Source organism: Leptonychotes weddellii, chromosome 8, assembly GCF_054177405.1.
Source record: "Leptonychotes weddellii isolate Sample4059 chromosome 8, ASM5417740v2, whole genome shotgun sequence".
In the NCBI taxonomy this organism is placed as follows: domain Eukaryota; kingdom Metazoa; phylum Chordata; class Mammalia; order Carnivora; family Phocidae; genus Leptonychotes; species Leptonychotes weddellii.
In genome coordinates this window covers 79919958-79933756 of record NC_138376.1, presented here as the reverse complement: position 1 = coordinate 79933756, position 13799 = coordinate 79919958, and the positions used below count along the sequence as shown (strand labels likewise).

General features: G+C 40.4%; 1 protein-coding gene and 1 long non-coding RNA gene across 3 annotated transcripts in view; one reads left to right on the top strand and one right to left on the bottom strand.

The window, feature by feature from the left end:
• The window catches only part of LOC145723065 (uncharacterized), a 55377-nt gene that overhangs the window by 24188 nt on the left and 17390 nt on the right, over positions 1-13799 (top strand). The window lies entirely within an intron of this gene.
• LOC102747789 (NADH dehydrogenase [ubiquinone] iron-sulfur protein 5-like) lies at positions 5526-6186 on the bottom strand. Its single transcript, XM_006742276.2, has 2 exons — positions 6060-6186; positions 5526-5844 (listed from the first exon to the last, which is right to left on the bottom strand). Exons 1-2 carry the CDS (start codon positions 6184-6186, stop codon positions 5648-5650), a joined length of 324 nt encoding a protein of 107 aa, XP_006742339.2. The 3' UTR covers positions 5526-5647.

Below are 13799 nucleotides of genomic sequence, written 5' to 3'. Positions count from 1 at the left end.
AAGGCCACTGAGCTCATTAGTGGCAAGTGGTTGGCTTAAGAGAAGTGGCACCCCATCCTCGGGAAGACTGGGCCTGGAATCTTGACCTCATTAGCACCCTGTTCCAACCTAACCTGCCAACTGGCGCTGACTTTCCAAATGTTAACACTACACATCAGCACGTGTGAGCTAAGTATGTGCACACCAAGTATCAACACGGCATATGGATATGTAGTATATGGAAACTAAACTCGTTTCACTCACCAAGTTTACAGCCCTTTTAAACCTCCCGGGTTAGTTTTGAATCAAACCCAGATTTTCTAGTGTTTCAGTTCATTTTCTTTTGGCAAACACATCTTCCTGTTGTTAAGAAGAAAGACTTTACAAAGATTATTTAAAAGTTTAACTGGTTTCTTGAACATCAGCTAGCTCTTATAATCCAGGATTTTAATGGTGTGGGTGTAAATGAATTAGAAACACATGGATTAATATCCCCCTAGAATCTTCAGGCTAATTATAGGAGATATTTGAGGAAAAATATAGTTGAGGTTTCATCATATACCAAATGTAAAATATTTTAAGATATTCTGTGAGCTCAAAGTCTGACTCTGCCAGCCCGTAGGAATTAGTATGTATGTAAGTGAACTATTTAGTAAGTGGAGTTATCATGAGTGGAGTGAAACTACTTAGGCCATAAGGTCCTATTTGAACAAAATGGCAGCTACCAGACGGTGAGGCAGGCCTCGAACTCAGGGTTTTGATCTCTGATCCAACTGGTAACACAGAGAAGCTTCCTTTCACGTTCTGTACAGCAGCCCTGTGGAGGTTGGTGCCCTTAATGTTGTTTCCTTAGGAGTGCTAGATATGCAGAGACATGAGACACTAGAGTGAACAGGAAAGCAGTGCAGGGGTCCGACCTGTCTCTTTAATGGAAACTCTTTCTTTCATTATGAAACTACTGCCTCATTTGGCACAAGCTGAGTACATGCTGGGAATAGCAGGGTAATTGCAGGTCATGATGATCTAGAAGGATTAGTTAGTTTGTATAAACATGTTCCGAGTCCAGCTATGTTTCAGTTAAGCTGCACACAGAAATACCAAAGCAGTCCAGCCTTGGTTCAGTGTCACAAACTGTTTATTTGTACAAGAGATCCCTAGAAGTCTACTAATCAAGGAGACAGCCATTTTAGGGAATTAATGGGACCCTCTCTGTAGTGGTTATTTTGAAACCAGATTAGACTGAGCCCTTGAGAAAGCGGCATAGAAAGTAATTCCACGTGGACTCCTGTTGTGAAGCAGGGACGGTGGATCTTTTGAAAGAACTTGCCTATCACAAATGTCTGTTGATTGCATTTGTTCTAGAAGGATATAAATGAAGGGTACGAGGCTGTGGCTTACACATTCATGTAGGAATGCTATTTATGTAGGGCACTGTTTCTGTGTCAAACGCGCTTTCCTTCTTGCCTGTTGAGAAATAGCTGTAAATTTCCTGGGGTTCAAGCAGGCCTTCAAGAAGCTCCTTTTGCATTTTGATGTTTCTAATGAAAACCACAAATGGAAGCTACCCTGGTCATTGTTCACTAAACATTTACTGAGCATTTCCTGTGGTGAGGGAACGGGTTCAGGACTGGATACAGAGATGATAGAGATAACAGGAAAAACAATGTAACATCTTCAAGAAGGTTACAGTCTGGTTTTGGAGGGAAGGAGGAGGGAAGAGACAGATAATGTAAACGGACCATAAACGTATAAGGAGATAAGTGGTGGAACAAAGTTAAGGACAAAGCGCTGGGTGGGTTCGAACTCCACAGGGAAGGAAGCAATTCACTTTGTGAGTTGTCTGGGGAGATCAAGAAAGCCTTCTCAGGAGAGGTGATTTTCAGGCAGGTCTTAAAGGATGGGTTGGAGTTGGGTAGTCCATCAAAGTCACCAGCACCAATAGGCAGGGAGAGAGGTAATGAGATCAGCAAGAAAATAACTTGTCCAAATGGGCTCAGGATAGACTTTTGATTGGCATACTCTGTATCTCCTATTTAAAGAATAGTTTGGTTTCTGTCTTTATTTCTGTGACAAGCTGCTTCTCATTTGTTGCTTTGACTTCTCTCTTATACCTAATCTCCTTTGGCAATCTTGATTCAATTCAATTTGGCGTTTATTGACATCTTATAATTTTCAGCTCTATATCAGCCCTGTGGGAGACACAAGAGGTCCTGTTCTGTAAGGCTTGGGTGGGCTTGGCTTTCATGTCCTCATTACAGTGCTTTGGAAGCAGGTTGATAAAAATTATCTTCTAGTCCTTAAAAGCCATCCAAATGGACAGTTGACAACTCAGCCTAGTCTCATTTGGGAGGTTAGTGAAAATGTCACAAAACATGCTAGGCATGGATGTTGATGTTTCTGATGGAAACTGTAACTGAAGCTGAAGATGGTGCAATATAAATCCTTTCTTATGACAAACCCAAGCCCCAGGAGTGAGACCACAGGCTGATTCATTTATCTTTCATATGTTTTGGGACAAGCACAATTTTTCCAAAATCTGAAATTGTCTATTATAGGAATGTATGCCTAAGGGCAATATAAATGAAGATATTCCTGGCACTAACATCTCCTGAGTTATAAGGATAAGGATCTCTAAGATCCTATCTTAAAAAACCTACAATGTTGTGTGAATTTTTTCCCACACCTCTTTTGTTTTATTGGCAGATCAAGGAAGGGAAATGCTAACCTAGTTATTAGTTTGACTCAATAGACCCCCTTGTCTGAGGAAAAAACAAAAAGTGGTATGAATGGTAACAACCCCAAAATAAACTCATGCTCGCATTCACCACTCTCCTCTGAGGAATAAAAACTAGATCTTGTTCTTTTAAGTGTTTATATTTTGTATACCTTTAAAATCTTATAAAACAGAAAGGAAAAGGTGAGGCCAAGGCAACTGAGGTCAAGAGCGATTACACTGGGTCTGTAAGTACCAGGATAGAAGGGATACTGAGGACCTCTGCCACCCGCTCAGAACACCAAACCCAGATCCTTCTCACATTAAACATACAAATAAACTCAGAAGGCTTTCACTGCGGCGCTTGCCATTGAAAATGTTCAAACTGGCTTCCAGAATTCTCCGCATCACTGGGAGGAAGGGGACCGCCCAATGAACTTCCAGCTAAACACTCTTGAGTTCTAGTTGTTGTTGTTGTTGTTTTCCTGCCCACTGTATTCCCAGGAACCAAACTGAGTTCACAAGAAAATATTAAACTATTTAAGAAGTCACGTCCTTAAACTTTGATGCTGACTCTAAAAACAAGAGGCCTAACGTCTTGGATTCATTTGTTTGCGGGGGGTGTTTTTTGTTGTTTTGCATTCCAGTCATTTTGGCATTTACCAAGTGACTAATACTCCTTGGCAATATCAGTTTATGCTGAACCCAGGACGTTTCATTCAGGCCAAGTATGCTCATGATTATTCAGGTATTTTTGTGAGGTTAGCTGGCCCAATCACTTAAAACTCTGTATGGTCAACACAATATTTTCTCATTTGTTTTCTTATTTGATCCTTAAAACTGACCTATGAGGTAGACTGAAAAGGTTTGATTATTCACCTTCCACAGGTGGGGAAAGCAGACCCAGGGAGGCTAATTTAGACCCAATTATACTAATTTCAGCCTTAATAAGTAGCAGAGTTAAGGCTTACAACTAAGTTTCCCCTCTGCAGGCTCAGAATTGTTCCCACCACACAGGAGGCGATGTACGGTCAAAGAAATCGTGGGCTGGGTGTAAATCCCCACCCTGCCAACCGCCGGCTGCCTGACTTGATTATTTCAGCAAAGATAAGACCTTTCAGAGCAGTCAGTGGCCCAGGCACGACGATGACCAGCTGCTCCTCAAATTGATCATCTCTGAATGTTTATCTTTATTTAGTGAGGGTATAGATAAACTGATTTTCTAATAACAAAAATTCATCGTATCTTTGTTTTAAACAATATGTCCATCCCCTTGTCTTATAGCTCCAGCTCCTTTAGGTCAAAAGTGTTAATGGCCCATATACACTGCATTAAAGACCTAGAGCAGCATGAGGAGAAGCTCCACACGGTACATTACTTGAGAATGCCCCCTTTGGATACACCCCTCTCCCAAGTCTCTCCTCTCTCTCCCTTTCTCTTTCAGTGTCCCTCCTCCCCAGTTCTGACATCCTGTTCACAAGTCTTATGCCTCCTGAAATCTCTCTCCCTTTCTTGGCAGAGTAACTTAACTTCGTCTCAGCTGCTATCCCTCTAAACTTGCACCCTCCCTCTACAGAATAATAGAAATCTTCAAGTATGTCAAAGATCATTTCACTGGGAGTAAAGACTTCCTTGAACTCAACAAACCAAAGAACCAGGGCTAAGCAGCAGACTCTATCTGATGAGGAGTAAGGCAGTAAGGACATTGTTAAAATACGTAAATTTTGTCTTGCTATTTGATTAAATTCAAAGGAGGGATTAATACACGTGCTAAGCAGAAGTGGGGCCAATTTACCTTTCACCAGTTTTATAAGAAACCATGGGATAAAACCATTCTGAGTTGATGCCATATTCCCAATCAATTTCAAAATATTTAAATTCCTTTCATTGTGTTTTTTCAACTCTTTTAGAAGATTTAGTAATTCTAAAATAGCCTCAAAATATATGAAGTAAAATTTATAGCACTATAGGTAGAAATTTAAAAATACAATGACCTACTAGATTTCAATACATCTTAGTTATTTGAAGGTCAAAAAATCACTAAAATGTAGAGCATTTGAGTAACATAACTAATATGCATGATCTAATAGGCATGTATACAGATCCTGCACCCAACAATTAGAGAATATACATCCTTCTCAAGCACACTGAAACATTTTTCAAAAAAAAAACCCCCAAAAAATAATGTGAAACAACTAAGAAGGAAGAGATTCTGTGATACAGATAAGCATTAACTTGATTCTCTTTTTAAATTTTTTTCTTGATTTTGAACATTACTAGCACTAAGTGAGCATAATGCTTATAATCATTGTTCCTGAAGCCATGATCACCCTTGTGAAACCCATCAATTTTTTTCCATTTGCAGACCCTGCCATGAATTGAGAGGGAACTGCTTGCATCTTTGACAACATAATTAAATTGTATGAGCAATCTGACTCAGCTGTTCATGTTTCTTTTTTTCAGCTTTACTGTGGTATAATTGACAAATAAAATAGTAAGATATTTAAAGTGTACATTGTGATAGTTTGATATACATATACATTGTAAAAGGATCTCACAGTCGAGTTAATTAACGTAGCCATTACCTCACATATTTGCTTTATTTTATTTTTGGTGAGAACATTTGAATTCTATTCTCTTAACAAATTTCAATTATACAATACAGTGTTATCAACTATAGTCACCATGCTGTACATTAGATCCCCAAACCTTATGCAGCTTATAACTGGAAGTGTGTACCCTTTTATTAACCTCTCCCTATTTTCTCTACTCCCTAACCCCTGGCAACCACTTTTCTACTCCTTATAAAAGTCTGACTTTTTTTTTGTTTTGTTTTTAGGATAGAGCAATCCTTTATTTTTAGACACTTTCACAAAGAGGTTTTCAGTAAATGAACTTTCTAGTGGAAAAGAGAGAACATGAAAATCAGCCTCCAGCCATCAGCAGCAGCTCTGCTCAGGGCCTAGGATCCCCCTTGCCCAAGTGGTGAGATGGAGGTGTGTACTTCCCTTCCTTTATTAGTTTATCTTGCTGCCTCGTGATGTCACTCAGATGTTTCATCGTTTTCTGCCGAAGCAGACATTCTACAAAATCATCAAATTCTATCTTGCACTCTTTCTCTTCACAGGTACCACCGATTCCATGCGCACATTCTATCCATTCTTTTTCTTTTTTTTTTTTTTTAAGATTTTATTTATTTATTTGAGAGAGAGAGAATGAGAGACAGAGAGCATGAGAAGGAGGAAGGTCAGAGGGAGAAGCAGACTCCCTGCTGAGCAGGGAGCCCGATGCGGGACTCGATCCCGGGACTCCAGGATCATGACCTGAGCCGAAGGCAGTCGCTTAACCAGCTGAGCCACCCAGGCGCCCTCTATCCATTCTTTTTCAAAAGTATGGCATCGACCTGGGATCTTGTGAGGCTGCTCAGCACTTTGGATGGTCATCCAATGATCTAAGTTAAGGCCCAGCCTTTTCTGCACATCAAAGAAAGGCATGGTGTCGCGTGGCGGAGCCCTCGTCTCCTTGCTGGCCGCCGCTACCGGAGGATCTCTAAAAGTTTAACCTTTTTTAATTAAGATTTTTTTTATTTAAGATTTTTAAGATTTTCCAAGATTTAAGAGACACCATTTAGTATTTGTCTTTCTCTCCATCTGGCTTATTTCACTTAGCATTGAGAAATATCCGTGTTATCACAGGTGGCAGGATTTTATTCTTTCTCATAGCTGAATAATTTTCCTTTGTATGCATGAACCACATCTTCTTTTTCCACTCATCCACTGATGCACATTTAGGTTGTTTCCATACCTTGCCTGTAATAAACACTGGAATGCAGATATCTCTTCAATAACCTGTTTTCATTTCCTTCGGATATATACCCAGAAGTGGGATTGCTGGATCATATGGTAGTTCTCTTTAATTTTTTGTGGAATTTTTGTACTGTTTTCCATAGTGATGGTACCCATTTACATTCCCATAAGTTCCTTTTAAATAGTTTTTTCTGCAACTGCTCAGTTGTATCGCTCTTTCATTGGGCTCATCTTCTAAACATTGGTTTCCTCATCTGGAAAATGAGGATAGTATTTACATGCACTGGTTTGATGAGAATTAAATGAGATGCCCTAATATAACACACGTAATCACAGTGTCTGTTCATAGGAGGTAATAGGCAAATCTGTGCCCTCACCCTTACCCACATATGCCCACAGTGCTTCTCTCATCACTCCAGACCAAACTCCAATCAAATATCGTCAACTTGGGCGCCTGGGTGGCTCAGTTGGTTAAGCGACTGCCTTCAGCTCAGGTCATAACCCCGGAGTCCCGGGATCGAGTCCCGCATCAGACTCCCTGGCAGGGAGTCTGTTCCTCCCTCTGACCCTACCCCCTCTTGTGCTCTCTCTCTCTCTCTCAAATAAATAAAAAAATAAAATCTTAAAAAAAAAAATCGTCAACTTTCCTGGGGACAGGACCTTGTCTTTCTTCTTCTCCTCCTCCTTTTCCTCCTTCTCAGATGCCCCTCTTCTTCTTCTTCTCAAGACTTAATTATTTAGGGGTGCCTGGGTGGCTCAGTTGGTTAAGCAGCTACATTCAGCCAGGTCATGATCCCAGGGTCCTGGGATCGAGCCTGTGTCGGGCTCCCTGCTCAGCGGAGAGCCTGCTTCTCCCTCTCCCTCTGCCTGCAGCTCTGCCAACTTGTGCTCTCTATCTTTCTGTGGGGAAAATAAAAAAAAAAAAACTCTAAAAAAAAAAGACAATTTTTTAGAGTAGTTTCAGGCTCACCACAAAATTGCAAAATTACAGCGATTTCTCAGACACCCTGTCCCCATACATGCACAGCCTCCTCCATTATCAGTGTCCCTCACCAGAGTGGTGCAATTGATGAACCTATGTTGACACATCATATTCACCCAAAGTCCTTATTTTACATTTCAGTTCATTCTTGGGGTTGTACATCCCATGGGTTCAGACAAATATATAATGACCTAATGATATTATATTTTTACCACCTTAAAAAATCTTTTGTGCTCTGCCTATCCATTCCTCTTCTCCTTCCCCCAACCATAAAAACCATTAATATTTTTACTATCTCTGTAGTTTTACCTTTTCCAGAATGTCATATAGTTGGGATCATAGAATAGGTAGCCTTTTCAGATTGGCTTCTTTCATTTAGTAATATGCACTAAGTTTCCTCCATTTCTTTTCATGGCTTGATATCTCATTTCTTTTTAGCACTGGGTAATATTCCATTGTCTAGATATACCACAGTTTATCCATTCACCTACTGAAAGATATCTTGGTTGCTTCCAAGTTTTGAACTATGAATAAAGCTGATACAAACATTCACATGCAGGTTTTTGTGTGGACATGTTTTCAACTCCTTTGGATGAATACCAAGGAGCACAATCAATGGATCATATGATAAGAGTATATTAGTTTTCTAACAAACGACCAAACTGTCTTCCAAAGTAGCTTTGCATTCCCAGCAGCAGTGAATGAGAGTTCTTCTTGCTCCACATCCTGTCCAATATTTGGTGTCAGTGTTCCAAATTTTGTCCATTCTAATAGGTGTACAGTAGTATCTCGTTATTGTTTTAAGGCCTTGACTTTTTATCCCTTATGCTTAGCATAATGTGACAAATGCTGAGTATGGAGAAGTCCCTCAATATATGTTTCTTAGTTGATTTTCCAAGTTAAGTAGATTCTCCCTTTCTCTCCCTCTCCCTGCCCCTCTCAATTTCCACACATATATACATGCATACACATACAACCATATGTATATACATATTTTAGCCTGAAATTTCCTTACATTTGTTAGTAACATGCACTTATGTGACAATAAAAGTATTATCTTTAGAAAAGAGATAAGAAGTCTTGGTTACTCAACATGGTGAGCCATTGATTCTTATACATGAGAAAAAGTTAAAATGCCTACATTCATTGAAATTACCATATCTGTGGCAAGCAGGACCTTAGTTCTCAGGGTTCCACCTGGAAGATGAATGTTCCTTTTCCTTACAAGAATGATTTTATCTGCCAGTGAAGGATAAAGGGGTCATTTGAAGTGACAGACGCCTGAAATGCTGCCTCCAAGAAATACTGTTGCTAGTTTTGGTTAATTCTTCCTCTCTGGCTGGAGTATAACTAACCCCCACAACGGAGTTTGCTACCTGACTCATGTTTTATTTGACTTCATTCTTAACCCATCTATGAGTGCTTTGTAGATTGGTGTTGTGTTTTGGAAATACAAAGAATGCTGGAGAATTCAAGTGAGGCTTTTAAAAATTGATCATTAATTTGGTAAATAACATCGTCCTAGCAAGAATGTTTGTTTGACCCTTGGAATATAAACATTTTTAGGAAGTATATTAACTAGTTTGTTAATTCAATTATAAGTAATATCTTCTATTATTTTCTCTTACTCAAACACTACATTATTTGCCTTGAGTCTCAATTATTCCACATCTTTTTGCTGTGAGCCAGTCCTCAGTCATGCATGAAGCGTCTCCCATGTGTTATGCACCATATTAGCCAAGACACCAGCGCCCTAACATGTGTAGAGATCCAAGCTAGAGTACACATGGAAGCTCACGTGACATATGCCTAAATATTTCAAGGTTGCAAATGACAAGATATGATCCATCCTCCCACCATGATAAATATACCTTCATAACCCCACCTAGGAGGCCAGGTTCAACTTTAGAACCCTCAGGTTCCTTGAGGCTTCAGGCCCCAGCTCTCTGCCTAACTGCCTGCTCCTCCTAGTCCTGCTCTAACCTCATCCCTGGACACCTCGCATGCACACATGTGGACAGTCTAGCCTGTTTATACAAGTTCTGTCCATATGCTTCACGAATAGCTGCCTTGGCCAGTCCTCGGATCTAGGAGTGAGCATACACGTTGTTGGTCCCTACTTAGAGGACAGATCTTGGGAAAGGGCTTGTCAAGGCCCCAAAGGGAGGATTGGACCATTTGGACGGGGAATTCTTGGGCTCTAGGTAAGCAAAGCATGGTCTAGAAACAGGGAGCGTGGGATCTGGGTAGACATGGAATCCAGGAAGGCACATCCCTGGTCCTGCTGACTTCTCACCTCAGGGATAGGGACACTGCTGGAGGAGGGCCAAGGTAGGGTCTTTGAAGCACAACCCTCCGTTTTCAGGGTTTAAGAGCAGTGCATATGCTAGATAAGGAACTAAGATCCTGAATAGGCTGCAGATTGTTACCTCATAGTTCACTGAGGAGACGGACATATAAACAGTGAGCGCTATACAATGTGGTGCATGCAATAATTTAGATATGTGTATTGTGCTAGCATGACAGAAAAGGGTGGTGTCACTAGTCACGTCAGGAGAAGTGTCATTGGAGCTCAGTCTTGAGAGATAAAGTACTCACCAGGCAATGTACACCTGGATGAGATGGCAAGGAAGAGGGGAGCCTGGGTGGCTCAGTTAGCTGAGCATCCAACTCTTGGTTTTGGCTCAGGTCATGATCTCAGGGTCGTGGGATCGAGCCCCACAACCGGCTTTGCACTCAACGCAGAGTCTGCTTAAGATTCTCTCTCTGCCCCTCCCTCCTTGCACACTCTGTCCCTCTCTCAAATAAATAAATAAATTTTAAAATAAATAACTGTGATTTTGAGAAGACCCAAGCCCTTTGTTAGTCTCCCAGGTCATGTCACATGCGCCCACAGTGAGGCTGTGTACACGAGCCACCTACAAATTGAGCAGGCTGGCGATAACCTCTCTGGAAGAAGGCGTGACACAGGCTTCCAAGATTACAGAACTTCCTTGTGCCCATGTGTTTTCATGTTGATAAATGATTTGCCTTATGTACAAAATTTGATCTACCTGATTTAGTATTATTTCACAAAGAGTTTATCTTGCTTGCAGTGAATCCAGGCCCCTCTGTTTCTCCTTCTCTATATGAATCCTTCATGGGATATTCAGGAAAACAGTGGCATCCAAGAAAAATTAGCATTTAAAACTTTAGAATATAGTAGAAGGTTTGGATGAAGATGGGTTTATAATAACTGTAGAATTTCTAAAACCATGTACATTTATGTTTCTCAAGTCATTCCTATCCTTGTTTTTCATTGATAAGGGTTGGCTGTAACTGATTTCACATGCAGTTCTCAGATTTCATCTCCCCTTTAGATTTTCTTTTCCCCATCCCAGAAATAATATATAGAAACCATAATAGTTTAGTTCAATTCCTCTAAGAGAATAACTTGGCTTTTTGTTCCTGGGGCAATAATGTTTCATGTCTAATGATTAAGAATAAATAATGGGGCACACATTTCACTGGCAATCTAGGAAACAAATCAGTTGGAAAACTATGCCCTGAGTTTCTCAACTATTCTTCAGATTGGGTCAAAGTACAGGAAGAAAATAAACTCTTGTTCAAATTCTTGCCAGGCTTAGCAAAATCTCCTTTTGGAGGAAGCATATTCAGGGTAAACTCTCTGACTTGGCTTCTGTTCCTACTGGCACCCCATGAGATATTGGCTAAGTTGCTTAACTTCTCAGTGTAAGCTTTCCTATCTGCACAAGAGGCATTTGATGATGATCATCTTGTCAACAAGCATTTATTGAGCATCTATTTCCGTGCGCACTGTACTAGGTACTACCAAGATGCCTGCCCATCAGAGATATGGCAAAGATCAATGAGATAACAAAACTAAAATGTTTTAATATCCTTGAAAGAATGAAGCTGTGCCAGACCAAGAGATTCTGAATTTAAAGATTCATAAAGGTGAAGATGGTCATCACAGTTTTCATAATCTTAAATCTATTTAGTTGACATGGAGATAAGGATTAATCCCCATTCAGAAGAGTTAGCACTGCACAGAGACAAGCTCTTGGAATATAAGTCCAGACTACAGGATCTCCAAGGGGACTAGGGTAGAGAGCAAGCCTGGATAAATAGCTGCAAATTTATCATAAATACACTGGCAGTAAATAAATAAATAAATAAATATTGAGCAAAATCATTGCCTACGAAGAACACTATGCTTTTTATGCTCCAGTTGCCCTAGCAGATTAATCCTCTGCCTTTCTCCACCCTACTGTATGCGCTGGGCAACTGACCCCTAGGGACTCTGTCACCCAGTCTCCCTTGCCACTGCCTTCCAGTTCGGTTTGGCCAACAGGAAACACCAGCAGGAGATCAGAGGTGGGACAGAGATGGTGATCAGGGTGTTTCCTCCTGGCTCCCTGTCTTCTTCAGGTGGGTCTTTGGCAGGGACTGTAGTCTCCACTAGCTTCCATGGGGAACATGTACCATCATTTCCTCCCATTGCCCTTTACACCTAACAGTGGTAACAGCTTCCCACTGTTGCTGGTCTCTGGATGCTTCAGAGTCTCTTATTTGTTCTTTTGCCTGCCCATACCATCGTCAGTAGTTGTTTATTAAGCTGTCTTTACTGGGAACTTCTGGGGTGAATTCTGTTTCTTACCAGGCCCCTGACTAATATATACATGTTATAAATTTCTTTTTATAAAGTCCATAGAGACCCATATGTAGATCTAAGATATTTTTCATATGAAAACCAAAATACCTAAGTGTTTGAATCAACCTCTCCACAACCTCTGAGATGTTTAGATTTCATTTCTTTGAATTTCTTGAAATGCTCACACAGGAGCATTAAAATCCTCTGATGAGACCATTTTTAAGCTGAGAACTCATTGTGAGAATATCTTAGAATGGGTGAGAAACCCCAGAGAATACTTTACACGTTGTTCTTTTTCCTTTACGTGGTTGATGACGTGCATTTTAAGTCAGAAGAAAGGAAAACAGTCAGTAATTTTGGCTTTTCTTAGGCAATAATGGGTCTTGCAGGTCTGGGGATTGGATTTTATCTAAGAGGTTACACTGTACATGGATTGAAGTTTTGTGTCACACACGGAAAACACAATGAGGTATCAGCAATCTGCAGTCAGGGAGGAAATTTACTCGATCCAGAGCTGACCTTTTGTGACTCATTTTACCTCCCTTCTGCACTATTAAGAAACATACTACCGAGTGGGGAGCTGTAAATGAGTCCGTTTCCTGCAAATAAGATTTTAATGAGGCGCTCCAGTTGGTCCCACACCGACACAAGATGATAAAATGTTGATTCCTTCCCTCCCGCTAGTGATATAAACCCTGGTCAGTGTTCTTAAACCAAATTTAATTTTAGCCTACAAAATCATAACAGAACTGAAAATTAGGTCAAAATAAGTCTGTCTCTGGTGGCAGTGACAGGGACTTTTGCACAAAGCCAAGTGATCTCACACTAGAAGCTCATTCCTGCTTAGTGTCACGGCAAACACAACATTTTTCTAACAGTCATGCTTCATTTGGTAGGCTTCGGCTAACTAAGTCTTCCTGGACTTAAAAATGGGCACTGAGGTGGGCTGGAGAAAGGGGAAGTTACATTCCAACTCTCTCTCCATGGGAGTTGGAAGGTCTATGTGAAAAAATATTTGTTTCCTCCCCACAATTTGTCTCTGTTCTTTATTTTTGGATATTAATGGGTGAGAAGGGCACAAGGGGCACAGACATAATAAGGATCCAGTGAGGAGGAGCTGATGGAGGAAGGAGATACAGGAAGAAAAGCTTTATTTTCCCCACTGCATCGTCTACTCTTCTCGAAGTGAACAATGCAAGTTCCAATAGCCTGAACCCATAGGGACTTTAAAACTCCAAACGATCCTACTCAAATGGAACTTAGCCTATTGCTTGCAACATCTCTTGTTGCTCCTAAGTTTAAAGACAATGAAGAGGGACAAGAAGAAATATGAAAAAGACAAGGTTGAATAATAATATTAGCTAATCCACTTTTTTGAAGTTCTATTAATTATTCATTGATTTAGTCATTCAACAAATATGTACTAGGCACCTATTATGTGTTGCATAGTAATATAGATACTGTGGATCCAAGGACAGAACAATGCTAAGTCCCTGCCCTCAAGGAGCTTACTTTTGAGTGGGGCAAACAGAAAATAAACTAAAAGACAAATTGATAAATAACATGATATCTGCTCTCATAAATGCTAATATGTGTGAGAGTCTACACCAAGAATTTACTTACGCAGAGCTCATCTACTCCTCACAGCAACTCAAACGGTAAGTT